General features: G+C 51.2%; 1 protein-coding gene across 1 annotated transcript; it reads right to left on the bottom strand.

The window, feature by feature from the left end:
- Positions 1–2,187: 2,187 nt before the first annotated feature.
- LOC100901663 (putative leucine-rich repeat-containing protein DDB_G0290503) lies at positions 2,188–5,843 on the bottom strand. Its single transcript, XM_018640234.1, has 6 exons — positions 5,237–5,843; positions 4,526–4,695; positions 4,253–4,379; positions 3,567–3,774; positions 3,231–3,381; positions 2,188–2,208 (listed from the first exon to the last, which is right to left on the bottom strand). Exons 1-6 carry the CDS (start codon positions 5,841–5,843, stop codon positions 2,188–2,190), a joined length of 1,284 nt encoding a protein of 427 aa, XP_018495750.1.
- Between the last annotated feature and the right edge of the window lie 8,612 nt (positions 5,844–14,455).

Raw genomic sequence — 14,455 nt, 5'->3', positions numbered from 1 at the left:
CAGTCCCTCTAACAATTGCAATCCAGATGTTTCGTCTTCATCATCCTCCTCGACCACGCGTCGCGGCTCGCTCAGGTCAAACGGAGCGATTGTTGACGTTGTGGACAGTTCTATGTGAATGGCTCCTATCTCGAGCGGAGCAAGGTTCCTCGCGTCTCTCCCGAGATTCCTGGAGTTCCGTTTTCACGGAAGGATTTTCTACTGAAACCTGTCGATGACTGCTCAAAGGCCCGACCGCCCTCATGACTCATCTACATTTGGTTGAAGGTTCAAGGCGGACCAAGAACTGACACAAGGGCGAATGGTGCCGATGGGACTCAATGACGGCGGGAAGATTGATGCGGAGAATGGCAGTTTTCCCGCCGAATAAATATAAATAGCCGGTCCGACTGAACCGCGTGGCTCGGGCCGAGTCGTATGCTCGCATGGACAGCCGCTGCAAAAGCTGCCGTCAGGGTATAGAACCAGCCCTCGGTAGCATCCGGACGCGCCCCGGGCGTTATCGCCCGGAGACTCACTTTCTGGCGAAGGCTATTACGCTGGCCGAAAGGAAAGTGACCAACTTTCGCTGGTCCTTCTGTGCGGAGATCTTAGAAACCCGTCAACACTGTATTATAAATACAGTTCTGAACAGAATCGTTCAAATTTCGTTCGTGAGGGGAACCCGGGGCGTCAGGCGCGGCCACATGGGTGCCGTTTCATTGAATGCTCGAACTTTCGCTCGACTCACAAAACCAAATATGAAAGAAAACTGGTCCGCTCGCTCACTGATGACGCGAGGGGCGTGTCGGAAGCCTCTGCATACTGTGGCTTGCTCTTCCATGATCCTACTGATTGAGAAGAATCCGGACGGACTCTCTCTCGGTAGAAGTATTGACAACGTGGCACTCACTTTGGTCTCGGAGCCTCCGGATTTCTGTCTGATATTTCTTGTGGACGCGATTGAGCTCATCGTTCAGGAGCTGATCGAACTCTCGAAGCTCTTCCTCGTGCTGTTTCTTCAAAATCATGATTTTATGCTCGAGCTTGTCTCGAACCTCCGTCAGCTGATTCTCATGTTTGGTTCTTTGTTCTGGAATGGTGAACGGAACCTTCATTGAAATCGTCGGAGCGCGCAGTCGCGGGGTGAGCCCGAGGAATCAATGCCGAAATACTCGATATTTTCCTGGGAACTGCTACCGAATCGGTCGCCCGCCCATCGGATAGGGAGAAGAATCTTTTTTCGTGAGCGTGAGTTCAATTTATTGTGGGGAGAAGTTGTGTAAGCAAAGCCGAAATATCGCCGTCACGGAAAATTGGCATTTCTGGGCGAAGAAAGTGATAATCACCGATTGTGTTGATATCGTGAATTCGTGTGAGCTCCTCCCTGAAGCGTTCGATGCGCTCCTGAACTTGCCAATCGAGCTCGGAATCTGAGCTCGTGCTTTCAGATTCTTCCGAAACACTTTCATCCGATGAACTGGAATCTTCCCTCGATAAGAGCAGATCGTTTTTCTCCGCGATCGCTTCTTCAAGCTCTTTGCGCAGAGACACCATCTGAAAAGCGAATATGTATCATCCATCGCTCATCGGTTCTACACGCTTCGCTTTCAATTAGCACCGAGCGCTTCGCTATCAAGCGAAAAGTCAACATTGAGCATTCAAGCGGCGCTCTTCGTACACGCCATGCACCTTCCGAAAATCGTGAACTAGTTGCTGGTGTTCTTCTGACACCGTACCGCAATACAACGAGCCCGAACGATTCGCCCCATGAAGGAGATGAAGCCTCTGGAACTCCCTGCATCGGGCAGAGTATTCCACGCCTGCCGAATCCTTCTTGGAAGCTCCCGGCTCCCGATGGAGACGTTCTCGGTTCTTTTTTTACGTCATCGAATTTCCCAAGATTGACTTAATCTCAAACGCGACGTCTTCTGTGCGATGCAGCCAGTGATTCAAGAATCGCATCCCGGAGTATTGCGGTTCCGAAGATTAAATCCTCCGAGTGAACAACTGATTGAGAGGAAAATTGCGTCTTCTCAGTGATTGAGATGTGACGCCCGTCATTCCGTTAGAACCGTATCCCGCTTAGAAAGCCGATCCTGGTTCACAGCTCGTATTTCAGATGCGCCGGAGAAGGCCGCGGATAACTTCTGGGTGGCCGTCGTCTTCTTCAAACTAATAAAGCACAGGTGATTAAGTCATCTTCGCTCAGTTGAGCTTCGTGAGAATCTGAGGATCAAACGGGAATCTGTTCTTCGGGATCGCTATCCCAACCTGCCGCGTTGAAAATCGGAAAATCGTACAATTTCGAAAAAGCTGAGACCCATAGGCCTGGATTTCAAGTGTACGAGACTCGTCAAGATCGAGGCTCGGAGGGAATGGAGATTTCCAACCGTGAACTTTCCTCTTTCTTCTGCCGCGCTGGGCACTGTTTTTCGGGAAGCACTTTTTTTAATCCGAGCCCCACTAAGAATTAGTCGAATTACTTTCCAGTGGCCCCTCTTCCTTTCGTTTTATTAGCCTCAGCTTTCTTTTTTTGGCTGACTTGTTTGTTGTGGTCTTGAAATCATTTTGCACCCGAAGCGCCTGCGGACTTCTGAAGAAGCTGGGACAGAAAAGCCCGAACAATGCGGAGATTTTATCATTCACTACCGCCGCCGTCATCATCGTCATCATGATGAAGGAATGATTGAGATGGAACAAAGGACACATGGGCTTGGAATCCAACTTTAAAGTTCGCCGGATTAGAAAGACACCTTCCTCCGGCGGCGAATCACAGGATTTGACCCCGAGCGCTTTTGATTCCGATCTATCTTACTGCCGGGCTTCAAATTGCTCACGGGGTATATTTTTTCGTTCCCCTCTCAGCTCTCCTTTCTGCATAGCTCCTTTGCCTGATTGTCGTCACCGTCGCTTTCTCACCTCCCGTCCCTAAATGACGGTATCTTTCGTCCGGTATAAGTTTTTTGGCTTTCAGTGCTCTGTGCGACCTTCTCACAGAGGCGTCAGGCTGGAAAATTCCGGCGTAGGCTTGTCGCGAAAAATCGGGAGGACAACAATGCTCATTGTCAATAATTTTTCCAGAGTTTTTGATACAGCGACTCTTCCCGGGATAGTTTCTGTAGCCGACACACACGTGAAAAGTTCGGAGTGGCTCAAATCCGAGGGATCCAGCAGCTAACCGTACCCATCCGAGGATATCGATCCTTGAAATTCCGATGAAAATCCAGAGGAGCTCTCCAGTGACTCACCTCATCGTTGAGTTGGTCATAGCGATTCTGCCACTCTTCATTGAGTTCTTTCAGTTGACAGTCTTTTTCGGCGAAGGCGGCTTTGACGTATTCCTCAGTTTCTTCTTGGAGCTGACTCATCAAACGTTCTTTCTCCTCGGTGTAAGTGAGGCTGCATGATGGGAAGAAAAAATTCGATTAATATTTTCTTGATGCGCTGCCATGCCGCGAAGAGTCGTCCACACGATATAGGACTCCGCGAATCGATACTCGATGTCGAGCGGATTTCGGAAACACGATCCTAATCCGTGCGCTAGAAAACGCTCCGAAACTAATTAATTGCTGGAGGGAACTCACAAACGCTTTTCCATCTCAGCGGCGGCTTCTTTCTTGAACGCTTTCAAATCGGCCTGGAGGCGTTCGATCATCGCTTCTTTGGTCATGACCGAGCTCGCGAGCTCGTGTATCCGATGGTTTTTCTCTTTGAGCTCATCGCGACATTCTGCCAAATCTTGACTGATTTTCTGGAGCTCTTCCAATAATTTGGGGGTCTTGTTCTCCGAAGCTGAAATGTTGTTTTGTCTCTCTTATCTCGAATTCGCTCCGCCCGGAACGCGTCCGACAATTTTTAGAGCGATGTCAAAACTCGCGCGCCAGCTCGAGGGAAAATCTACCACACCGAGTGCTACCTTGACCGAGCGGTCAAGGAACCGAGAGCTCCTAGGAACATTTCGAGCTTTGAGCGGAACTGGGGCTTCACTCTGGAACCTATTGTCGTATCGGGCTATTGTAGGCATAGCAGAAGATAGGCTCGTTATTCTCTTCTTCAGTGTCTCTCCTCTGACCGCGCTATGGCTCTGAGGTAGTCTCACGATATCCCTCCTCCTCCTCTCCTTTTCCCGCACCATCTAAGAATAGCGTTTGGCCATTCTGACGGCCTGGCTCAGCATCTGGCCGACCAACTCTTCGTCTCCTAAGCCTTTGGCCTTTGCTGTCGGCTTCTCGAGGCAAGAGCAGGGGCGGCACCTACGGCAGCAACTCACCAAGGAGACTTCGCTGTAGATGGACCTGCGTATGTTCCAAATATTCCATCTTGCACTCGTACTGCTCGAGCTCATCTTCAAGCTCTCGAATTTTGCTGTCACGTTGATTGATCTCGTGCTCACGCTCCTGAAGGATACAACTCGATGATAAGAATAATCACTGTTCGGGCGTACTCCCGTTGGAGTTGGCGCTCTTCCCCCGAGGCTCGATGAGCTCCACATGCTTAAATCTATGGAAGGAAATCCCGGCTTAATTTCTTCATGGGCACGCACCCTTTGTACAGAGCGCATACGGTCTTCAACCTGACTTCGTTGCTCCAGCAAGTCTTGTCGAAGCTTACAAAGATGTCGAACTTTCTCCTTCAGTTTGACCACTTCGGTCTGCAGTTTATTGATGACTATTTCTTGTTCGGTCTTCGTCGCTTCCAACATGCTGATCTTGTCTGCAACAGAATAATGTAGGATTAGGAGGCTGCGAGATCAGTTTTGTGGAATTTCGTCCAGATTTTCCGATGCAGGCGGACTTTTCCAGTCATTCCTAATAGAGTCAAAAACTCCATATTTGCCGAAGGCTTCGATTCGTCAACGCTGTCAAGCTTTGCCGATCTCTGCCTGTTCACCATAACTGCTTGTCGATCCCTTCGATTTCAAATGCTAGATCGAACGAGGGCTCGTCACAAACCCACGTTCTGAGCTCGTGTGTCAAGGTTCGCGCCAGCTCATAAAAGCTCTCCACTGCTCTCGCACCTTCTTCCATAGACCCTCGAGTCTCAACGGCTGGATTGGAAAAAAAACGAGAAAACGCGATTCGAGAGAAATGCAGAGTAGGCTTGGAAAATTCGGCGGGAGAAGAACAGGAGTCTCAAGGATTGCTCCAGAGTTTTCCCCATCTTTCCCCCGAACTTGTCTCTCTAGTTCGTAGTTGATTGGGGAGAACTATCCTCTTGATTTCTTTCCGCATTGAGAGGCTACATAGCATTTTACCTCGGGCTAGCCGGGTGAGATTGTTGTCCAGGCTGAGAGTTTTCTCATTTTGCAAGACGGTCGGCGCATTGAAGTCCTTCGAGTCGTTGTACATTTTGAACTCTTTCGTATCTCGATTCACGTCGTTCAGCACCGTCAGACCTTTATTGATCTGTTTGATCTCTTTGTAGGTATTGATTGCCTTCCTGATGGGTGGTGGAGTATGGAACTCGATCTCATCCGCAGACTCTGGATTAGGCGGTGCGCCTTCTTCCGAGTCGGAATCGATATTGGCCATGGGCGCGGACGTCTGTTTCCTGCCGAACATGTTTCGTCGCTCCCTTGAGGGAAAGGTTTTCTTGGCATCCTGTTTCGGATTACTCTTGATCATGCTCTTTTCGTCCTTCATATTGTCCTTAGCGCTCCTGTCAGGTTTCCCGACCCGGTCCTTCGTCTTGCCTCTCTCGTTCGGAGGATCCTTTGTGCTCTCATTGCCACTCTCCTTCAGGAGAGTAGGAGGAGTCTTGAAAGAACCGTCGGAACTCCTGCTCTTCCGCGATCCACTGTCAGACACATCACCAGGTGAATTCTTGCGCTTCAGCCGCGGCGTCGAACCATTCGCACCCATGGCTCGCCGAGCTCCACCGAAACACGACACTTTGCTCGATTTCGGAAGCTGCAGAGATTGTGGGATTTCCGCGCGGTGCCGTGAGCCAGCCGCTGATCGGCGGAGCGACAATCTGCCAGGAGGTCCTCAACGGGCTCCTCGGCACATCAGGATGTCACTTGGATTCAGGCCGAAGACACCCAGGACCTCCGCGCATCCAATCACATAATTTACTCAGTTTATCGTTTCCATTTTGTTTCCGGTCCTCATGGACCGAAACACCACGAAAGGCACGGCGAGGCACTGCGATAGAGGGGCTGTTCCCTGCGACAGGGTCCGAGTGCTCTGAGAAGCCAGGTAACGAGACGCAGCAGTGCCCGCAACCAGAGGAAGGTCCTGTCGCGGCAGCAGCGGCGGCTGCGAGAGACCGAGAGGGACCGGGATGAGCGCGCGGTAACCACGGCTACGACAACAGAGTTGTCGTCGCCGACGGGTCGTACCTAGTGGAAACGGTTTGCATTGTCTGACGCAAGTTTCAACCTCAAGAAACTCAAGTTGGCAGACGACTGCCCACCCCGCTGGTTGGAACTAGCGTCAGCGAAACATCGTTCACTCAATTCAATGGCGTTCGCGAAAGACGAAAGCAAACACAGGCCTCTTCTCCCGAATCTTTCGAAGGCCAAGAGCGATACCGGTCTTGAAGTCTCCGACATCATCGATTTCGAAATTTCCAATTGAGCGCGCGACGACCTCTTATCGAACATGTGAACTCGCCCGCGAAGTTCCGCAAACTTTATTTTCTGCAGAGAACGTCGGAGTTCTCGTGGAGCCATCCTGGTCGTCCTGGATGAGCTCGACACGGCTCGGAACTAGGGCTCCGAAGATTTTACGTAGGGACACTGGATCTTCAGAGATCGGAGCTCGCATGACCATGCTCAAGATGGTTTGAGCTCCATCTGAATTTATGTTCGCCGATCCGCTAGATTCTAGATAGCGGAAAAGCTTGCAAATCGCAGCACGGACAGGGAAGGACGGATTTCCGTATGTTGTTTGAATTCTCCCCCCGCTCTGCTTCTCCATGGTGAATTACTTGTACGTGGTTGAGTTCTCGGACCCTGATTACTGTCACACGTGTAGCCCAATTTGAAATGTGGTCACTTGGTCTGGCAGCTCGGTGCTTCAAAACGATCGTCATCGTCGTTCCGCCAACCCTGCCATCAGGCGCTTCTCCAACCACACGCAACATGAATTGGACGCTTCGCGGGTGATGTTGACCGTCGCGAACGGGAGGGTCGAAATGAGAGCGAATGCTAACTCGACGGAAATTTCGCCGATTTCCGGGAGCGATAATTCTGGGATAACTTATGCGAATGATTCATGCTCTTTCGCCGAGTCCCATGTCACCCATGCCCTGGGGCACCCCGAAGAATGGCGAAGAAGAGAGCGGGCAGAATTCCATGACAACGAATTAAAAAATACAGGAGCTGAAGACGCTCTTCCTGAGGTCGAAACTGGAGCCTAATTTACTTCTTGATTTCATTTTCTTTTTTGTTTCAGATTTTTTACGCTTTCGTGTCACCGGCGAATCGAGCAAACGACCGGAGAAGCAGGCGATCAATCGAACGATAGATAGATAGCCAGACGGACGGACATGTAGGTAGATAGATCGACTGCCTCCATTGCCGGTCGCCGAGACTCACCATGAACGTGGTGGACGTAATTTGACGTCGCAAATTGTGGCCGAGCTGTGATCAAGCTCAAATACTTGTCCACCATTAACGACCGCATTGATATCACCTGATTGGTTAGAAAACGGTTTCGAACGAAGCTGAACGGGAAAAAAGAAGCTCATTTCCGTTTCTTGTTCGCCCAGCGGAAGGGCAAGCGTTCGGCCCGCCGGCTCTTTCAATCGCTCCCAGCAGGTTTCTGTCCTGTTTTCTGCGACGCGAAAACGCTGCTCCGCGCGTCCGTTTGTGATTGCAAAGGAGCATTAGCGTCCAAATTATAATACCACAAGTGTGGAATGACAGATTGGCGCGAGGAGAAGAAGAAAGATCCAACTTCCCGGCCAGGGGAAGCAGCGATTGAATTCTCTTTCAATAAAATTGATCGGCAGGCCAGAGCACTGATCCGGAAGGAAGACACGGGCAACATTCATAGAGACATGAGCTCCGTACATATCCAGAATGTTCATCTCATTTTGAAGAGAAAGTTTCTGGAAGGAGTTCCTGAGCGGGCTCGGAACACGCCCCGTACCCTCCGCGAGGCTTCTGGCCCGAGAGGGAAGCAACATGTGACAGTCCCTTGGTTCCAATGGCTGATCTTCTGTCTTCCAAAGTCGTTTACAAGAACACACACAGGTTACAATCCAGTTGATTGGGTAGCAGAGGAGGACCCAGCCCCGGCACAAGACATCTAACCAGCTGAAAGACGATGTGCCGGTCCGAGCAACTAAGCAAGCAAGGCGTCCGAAAAGAGCGGAACGAACAATCGGTCTATGTATAGGGTCCAGCTGCTGCCGGTGACTGCTATATAGGCGGGTAGCGTGCCAATTAATACCAATCTAGAAATGTCGAGACACGGCTTTCCAAGCAGGAGTCCGGAGTTGTAGAGTCGTTAGCCCGCTGTCGGGAGGGGACCTCAATCCTTCACTCAAGTTCCGGTCTGGAAGGTGCCCCGTCGCTTCTCGGGTTTCCAGCCCCCGGAAAACAGGATTAAAGTTCTCTGATTCCGAAGCTCCCGAAAGATGAAGATTGTGGCAGCTGAATAGTCTGACAGGAGCGGCCCGACGGACCGAGACAGATTCGCGCAGGCACACCGGAGTTGTCTCGAGCGAGAGGTCGGTGGTTCGGATCAAGAAACCTGAGGATTCCTAGCGAGGCTTATCAAGCCATCGAGGTAGATGGAGTAGGTAAAAAAAATTGGCCGCAACCCCTGCGCGAGATTCGGTGAAAGTTCGAGGAGGACTCAGCATACAGAGGGGCCACACCAAGGGACCGAGCCGAGCGACTTCCGCATTCGTTTTCCATCAAGCTCTGCGGCGGAGAGGAAATGAACGCGAGCAGTGCTGCGCAGACAACAGATCATGCGACGCTCTGAAGCGACCCGCATGAATGTGAAATGGATTTCCCTTCATGGGAGGTGGACGAGTCAAATCACGAAATTCGATTCTTCAATTTATGCATGAGCTCCACCAGATCCGAGTCTCGGACGCTCAAAGAACCCGGGAGGACTCCCGGTCGGGCGATCAGACCGCGGAGCAGTCAGCTATCTGTCTCCCGGTCAAACAGCTTCGGATTGACAAAACACTGGTGTGGTCGCCCGGATCTGAAAGGTGAATCTTCCACAATTGGAACAGTCCAGAACGCTTGCGTAATAATTTTGGGCGCTGACGCTGAAGCTCGTTCAAGTGAAGCGAGGTCGACCGCAAACCGTTGCGGCATTGATTCAAATGGGGAAAAACAACAAATTGAGCATCGTCAACGGTTCATCAACGACTCCGGTCACACGGTCAGTGCGCGATGCGAACATCATCCAGAGATTCATGTAGAAGAGCTTCAACAATGCACAACGGAAAGGCGCGGCTCGAATTTTCACTGACGTAACGGGTTCGAGCGATGCAGCCGTGCTGAGCCATATCATTAGTTCCCGAGAACGCCCCGTTGACCGGGGTGAAATAAAACACTGACCTCTCGACAATTACAGCAACAACGATCGATTTTCTCTAAAGACTTGGATAATTCGCCAGCTCGCTCGCTCGTTCGTTCGTTCGCTTCTGCTACCACTTGAACGTGATTACTCTATCTGTGATTATTCATCTTTTCACCCACAACATTGACAGCGCATCGGGACGCCGCGCCGCCGGTAGGACTTTTCGTAAACATGGGTCAGGGTCCGAGGGTTAACGCGAGTGGGTCTCTTCATGTGATTTGAATTTACATACAGACTAATCGCGCTCAAGTATTCGGAGCTGATCACGCGCTTAGCCAATCCCTCAGAACGTCGCTGTTTGTCGTGATGTAGTCCGCCGAAGCTCATGAGGCTCTTCCGGGAGTTCCCAATGCGAGCTCTGTGCGCTAGTCTCAGCGAGAGAACTGTTCCGCATTGACCGCTCCAGATCCAACCTATTCCCGTACTGGGTCTATGAAATGGGACAAGAAAACCCAGGTAGACCGGGGACGCGCTAGATTGGAGCGGGATCATTAGGATGCTTCCTGATACCCTCGATCACTTGCTGATTCTTCCCGGGCATGCTCTCCGCGGAGTTCGTCGATGTCCGACGAATTAAACGTCGTACCGTTGTGCTGTCTGGTCTTTCAATCAAGGCTGGCACCTTGACCGACTTGCATCCATTCCAGCCGATCTTCTGCCCGAGAAATCAGACGGCGGAGGAAATATATAAGACGAGACTCAGCCTTTTGCTCTTCAAGACCGATTCGATTTGATCAGAGGTCTGCAGATTCCGGTCCGATCGCTCCCATATACGTCGGCCGCATCAAAACTCGATTGGACATCGCGGAAGCGACATCGATCACAGTCATGTTTACCTCATCGGACGCAGAAGAGCGCTCTCTCGACAAGAATAGGCAGAATGAGATGTGAGGTTGTGCGTGCGCGTCACCGAAGACGTAGGAGATAGACAAGCATCACATTGAGTCATGAAGGATGAGTCAGGAGCTTTTCCAAGAGTCTGCCCAAGGGCTGATTGCCAGAGTCGCTTGCGAAGAGATCTTCACGCCGCGATGAGGGCAAACTGGAAATAGCTCCCGACAAGTCGACCGGAGGGTGGCTAAATCAATGCTCAGTCACTCAGCCAGATGGTTTGCTCCAATAATTGAGACGGTGTCGTCTCTGGGAGCACCAGCTTCAAACTTCTATTGCGGTGTCCGAGGTGATCCGGAATATTCTCATGGCAGAATTTCCATAGATAGCATGATAAGTACTGTCGCATCGAGACGATCTCCCTCGTAGTAAGAGGGAAGATGATGAGAGCCTCGACTTCTTGGTTTCATGACAGCGGAGATCTCGCGTCGAAGTGACTGAGACTCCGACACAAGAGTACGGAAGTGTTGCGGATCGCAATTTTTCTCGGAGCTGCCTTTCCACAGAAACGTTAAGCAATCGGGTACTCGAGCAATCACATGGGAGCTCCTTTCGGTCCTGCGGCACTTGGACACCTACCGATAACCCGACTGCGATCCCAATCGCGAGAACGCAACTGAGGATACTCCAAGGGAAAGTCCACTAATGGTCCGAGCGGACCATCGGTCTCTGAGACTCCTCAGGGGTTCCCACCGATTTGGAAACCCTTGACTCACAAACGGGGAATTCCTCGCAGACCAGTACAAATCGGTCAAAGCGAGCCTACACGGATTAACTTACCGAGGTAGACTCCCACGACAAAGTTCTGGAGCACCTTGGCGCTGTCATAGTCATAAGCATATGACTCCATGATGCGAGGATGGGTGAGCTCCGGTCCGGTGGAGTCGGAACTCTCACGAACTAAGACAGAAGAAGAATCATAGGGAGCGAATTCAAAGTTTTCACTATGGTCAGAGAAGAGCGAATTTTCCTGTTCGGAAGAAGACACAGAGTATTCGGCGAGGTGCTCGGTATCAAGAGCCGGTGGTCATCTCCTCAGAGGGACCGGTTACAGACCCTGGTTTCCACCGCAGAGTTTAGGCCACGAGACCCTCTCTCTGAACCTTGAGTGACGTCAATTGAAAGCATGCGTTTCGCTGATTAGTGCAGTGGCAGTACAAGTTATCGACAAGATTTTGCAGAAAACGCATCCATTGTCATGGCAAGAATCGCGCTTTGACTTTCCAGAAGCTCCAGCGAGACTGGTATCAAGTGTCCGCTCCTCGACAGAACGCCGGGTGGATACCTAAGGGAAATTATTTCGTCTTCCTGACACCGTGGCAAGTTTCCATCAGAAGTTTCAGCCTTAATAAAAGTAAGACCAGCGAGGTGCCCGAGACAAGAGAAATACGTTCCAGTGCAACCGCGTCGGAGCTTCTTGCGACTTTGAGATTTCGGCGAGCACACATCAATTGTCGAGCTCTCGGGCCCAAGAGTGGTTCATCCGAAAGTGTTAGGTCGTAGAGCTCATGCAGGGAGGGGAAAGTACCAGGTCAAGCTTCGACCAGGTCAGCACCTTCCGAAATCTATGTCGCCGCTCACTCCCACCATCAATTACGAGCGACCGTTTCTAGTCTCAATATTGTGCCCAAGTGTTCCATCACCCCAATGATTGTCGTTCGAGTCGTCGCTTCAGTCGTCCTCGCCGGGCTACGAGAGGGCTCCCGTGACGGTCGAGAGCTTCAGAGACTGTATTCGCGAGGAACGCGCGAACTTCAAAACGAAACTGTTCGAGGTCAGCTTTCAAAAACTCGTGTTTGGTTTGTCATACGATGTTGTCGACCTCCGATCTTGAGTGTCGCCTGGTCTGTCAACGTCTCCTCAGACGAGCAAACTGTGCCGCCTGTTCATTAACCTCGTTCAAGAGCGTTCGGGGAGCTTCCCTTCGATTGCTCTTACATCACGAGTTTGACCAAATCTCCGCATCAGTCGACCGATAATCTCTCGCACGCCCATCTGACGCGAGGGAAGTTCGGACCTAGGCGGATCTTTTTCTATGATCGAGGCTCCGCATGGCCGAGAGAAGCTCGGATAGCGATATCACTAGACTACTCCGGATCCTCCCGCTTCATTTGTGCGCCAGTAGAGAGATATGATTCCCTTCCTCGTAGCCTGCCTTCGAGATGTCTCGTCTTCGGAGATCACGAATCGATTGACAGTCTAGGGGCGAGGTTGCTGGCACGATGTGCATGCTCTCCCAATATTTCGTTCACGACCAGCTCGTGAGCGAAGCACCCAGAGTCGGGTTGCTTCACGCCTTCCAGACACATTCATCCTCAGATTCGAATAACCTTTCATCTTATTTGACAAACCACTCGCACTCGGAAACGAGGTTGATGTCTCAAGAACGTCACCGAGAAATTCCGTGGGGAAAATCCTGGGATCGAGCATTATAGGGGGCGGGGGGTGATGGGTTCGAATTAAGAGCTGTGCGGTAGTGCGCCTCGAGCGTAGTGAGTTCCGTCCAACCCAATTACCCGAAAATGCGCTCCTCAAACTCCAAATATACTAATGGGGAGCTTTTCTCCTTCATTCTTAGGTACGAAGCATACGTGTAGTCACGAGGGAATCACCGAAAGGTTTTGAGACTTTCGACACGGTCGAGCTGCTCGTTGCACCGAGACCGACAGTCCCGCCCGTCAATTAAATTCTATCCGACCGCACTGGCCAAGTGAAGCTACTCCGGAAAGTGCCCTTTTCGGTGCTCACAGCTCCCGGATCGACCCGGAGTGAACTCGAGCACTACATCGACCCGACCTGCTGCGCGGAGCGCTGTATCCGCTCCACATTGTTCACATATCGAATTCCAGATTCCCGCTCGAGGGGATAAATCGATTTTCGTACCGGAGGCCAGCCATGAGATCCGAGATTCAGCCATCGACGTGACCCCGCAGGGATGGATGAATGACGAAACTCGAGGACATGGATAGAAGAGCGAGAAAAATCACAAACCTCAAGTTAGAGAATAATTGAAGGTTACCTTTTATAGAACAGAGATAGAACTGAAGCATTCGGTAGGCCGGGGACACGCCGGACTTCCAGTTTCGAAAAGAGAACAGATCGAGGTACACTCCCATATTTAGTAAGTCAATAAGGAACGTCACCGTGCCCGAACCGCGTCACATTCTGATTGTTGAAGAAAGTCGTCTTCTGGCGAACATGGGCGCATGAGGAATAAACCCGTTGTGAGTTCAATGAAGCACCGTCGTCTGCGAGTTCACCACACAACACTTGCTAGGCCGTCGGGCATCCCGGGAGTTGTTCCGAAACCCGGGAGAAACCTAGAAGCTAAGGCAGGCCAACAACCGGCGGTCTGGCTTAGAGGGAGACGCGCTGCCAGCTTGATCGGAGTTAAACCTCGTAGAGATTTCGGTCACTCAACGCCGACTTCTATCGAATCTTCTGGTCATCCCTCACGAGAAGCGGGACTCCAGATGGTCGAGCAAGGTAGTAGATCTTTGGACTCCCACCGAGGAAAGGCTTTCGCGAAGTGACATCTTTCTTCTCGAACTCCATAAGATACATTGTACTCTCCCGGCTCTCTGTGTATTTTATTGGTTCCGATGAGAGCGACGCGATATCTGCATATTATCGAAGCACCGTTTTCCAGATTATCATTGACCCTCCAGACGAGCTGAGTGAATGAGACTCGGAGCGATGCTCGACAAAGAGACGAGAGAGAAGTGGTAGTTCCTTTGCGCTACTTACTTATGACACCTTCAATTTTCCTCAAACTGAATCCCTGCGATATCCCGCCCTGCTCGACAGAATCCCCCCCAATAGAGACTCCTTCGTAACGGACCCTGATTGACTCACCTCTGAGTTTGATCAGCTCGCTGGCCTTCGACTCTCGTTGGGTGCCCTGCAAGAATACCGATTCAGCTCGTCGTCAGCACAACTTTCTAAACAAGCGCTTCTTTTCTCACTGCGATGCGCTTAGTATGGGGGGATGAACTGGATTGTGTCGGCAGCGGCTTCAATTACTCAATAAC

The sequence above is a fragment of the Galendromus occidentalis genome, unplaced genomic scaffold (assembly GCF_000255335.2).
Source record: "Galendromus occidentalis unplaced genomic scaffold, Mocc_1.1 scf7180000075612, whole genome shotgun sequence".
Taxonomy (NCBI): Eukaryota; Metazoa; Arthropoda; class Arachnida; order Mesostigmata; family Phytoseiidae; genus Galendromus; species Galendromus occidentalis.
This window is presented reverse-complemented; position numbering and strand designations above follow the sequence as displayed.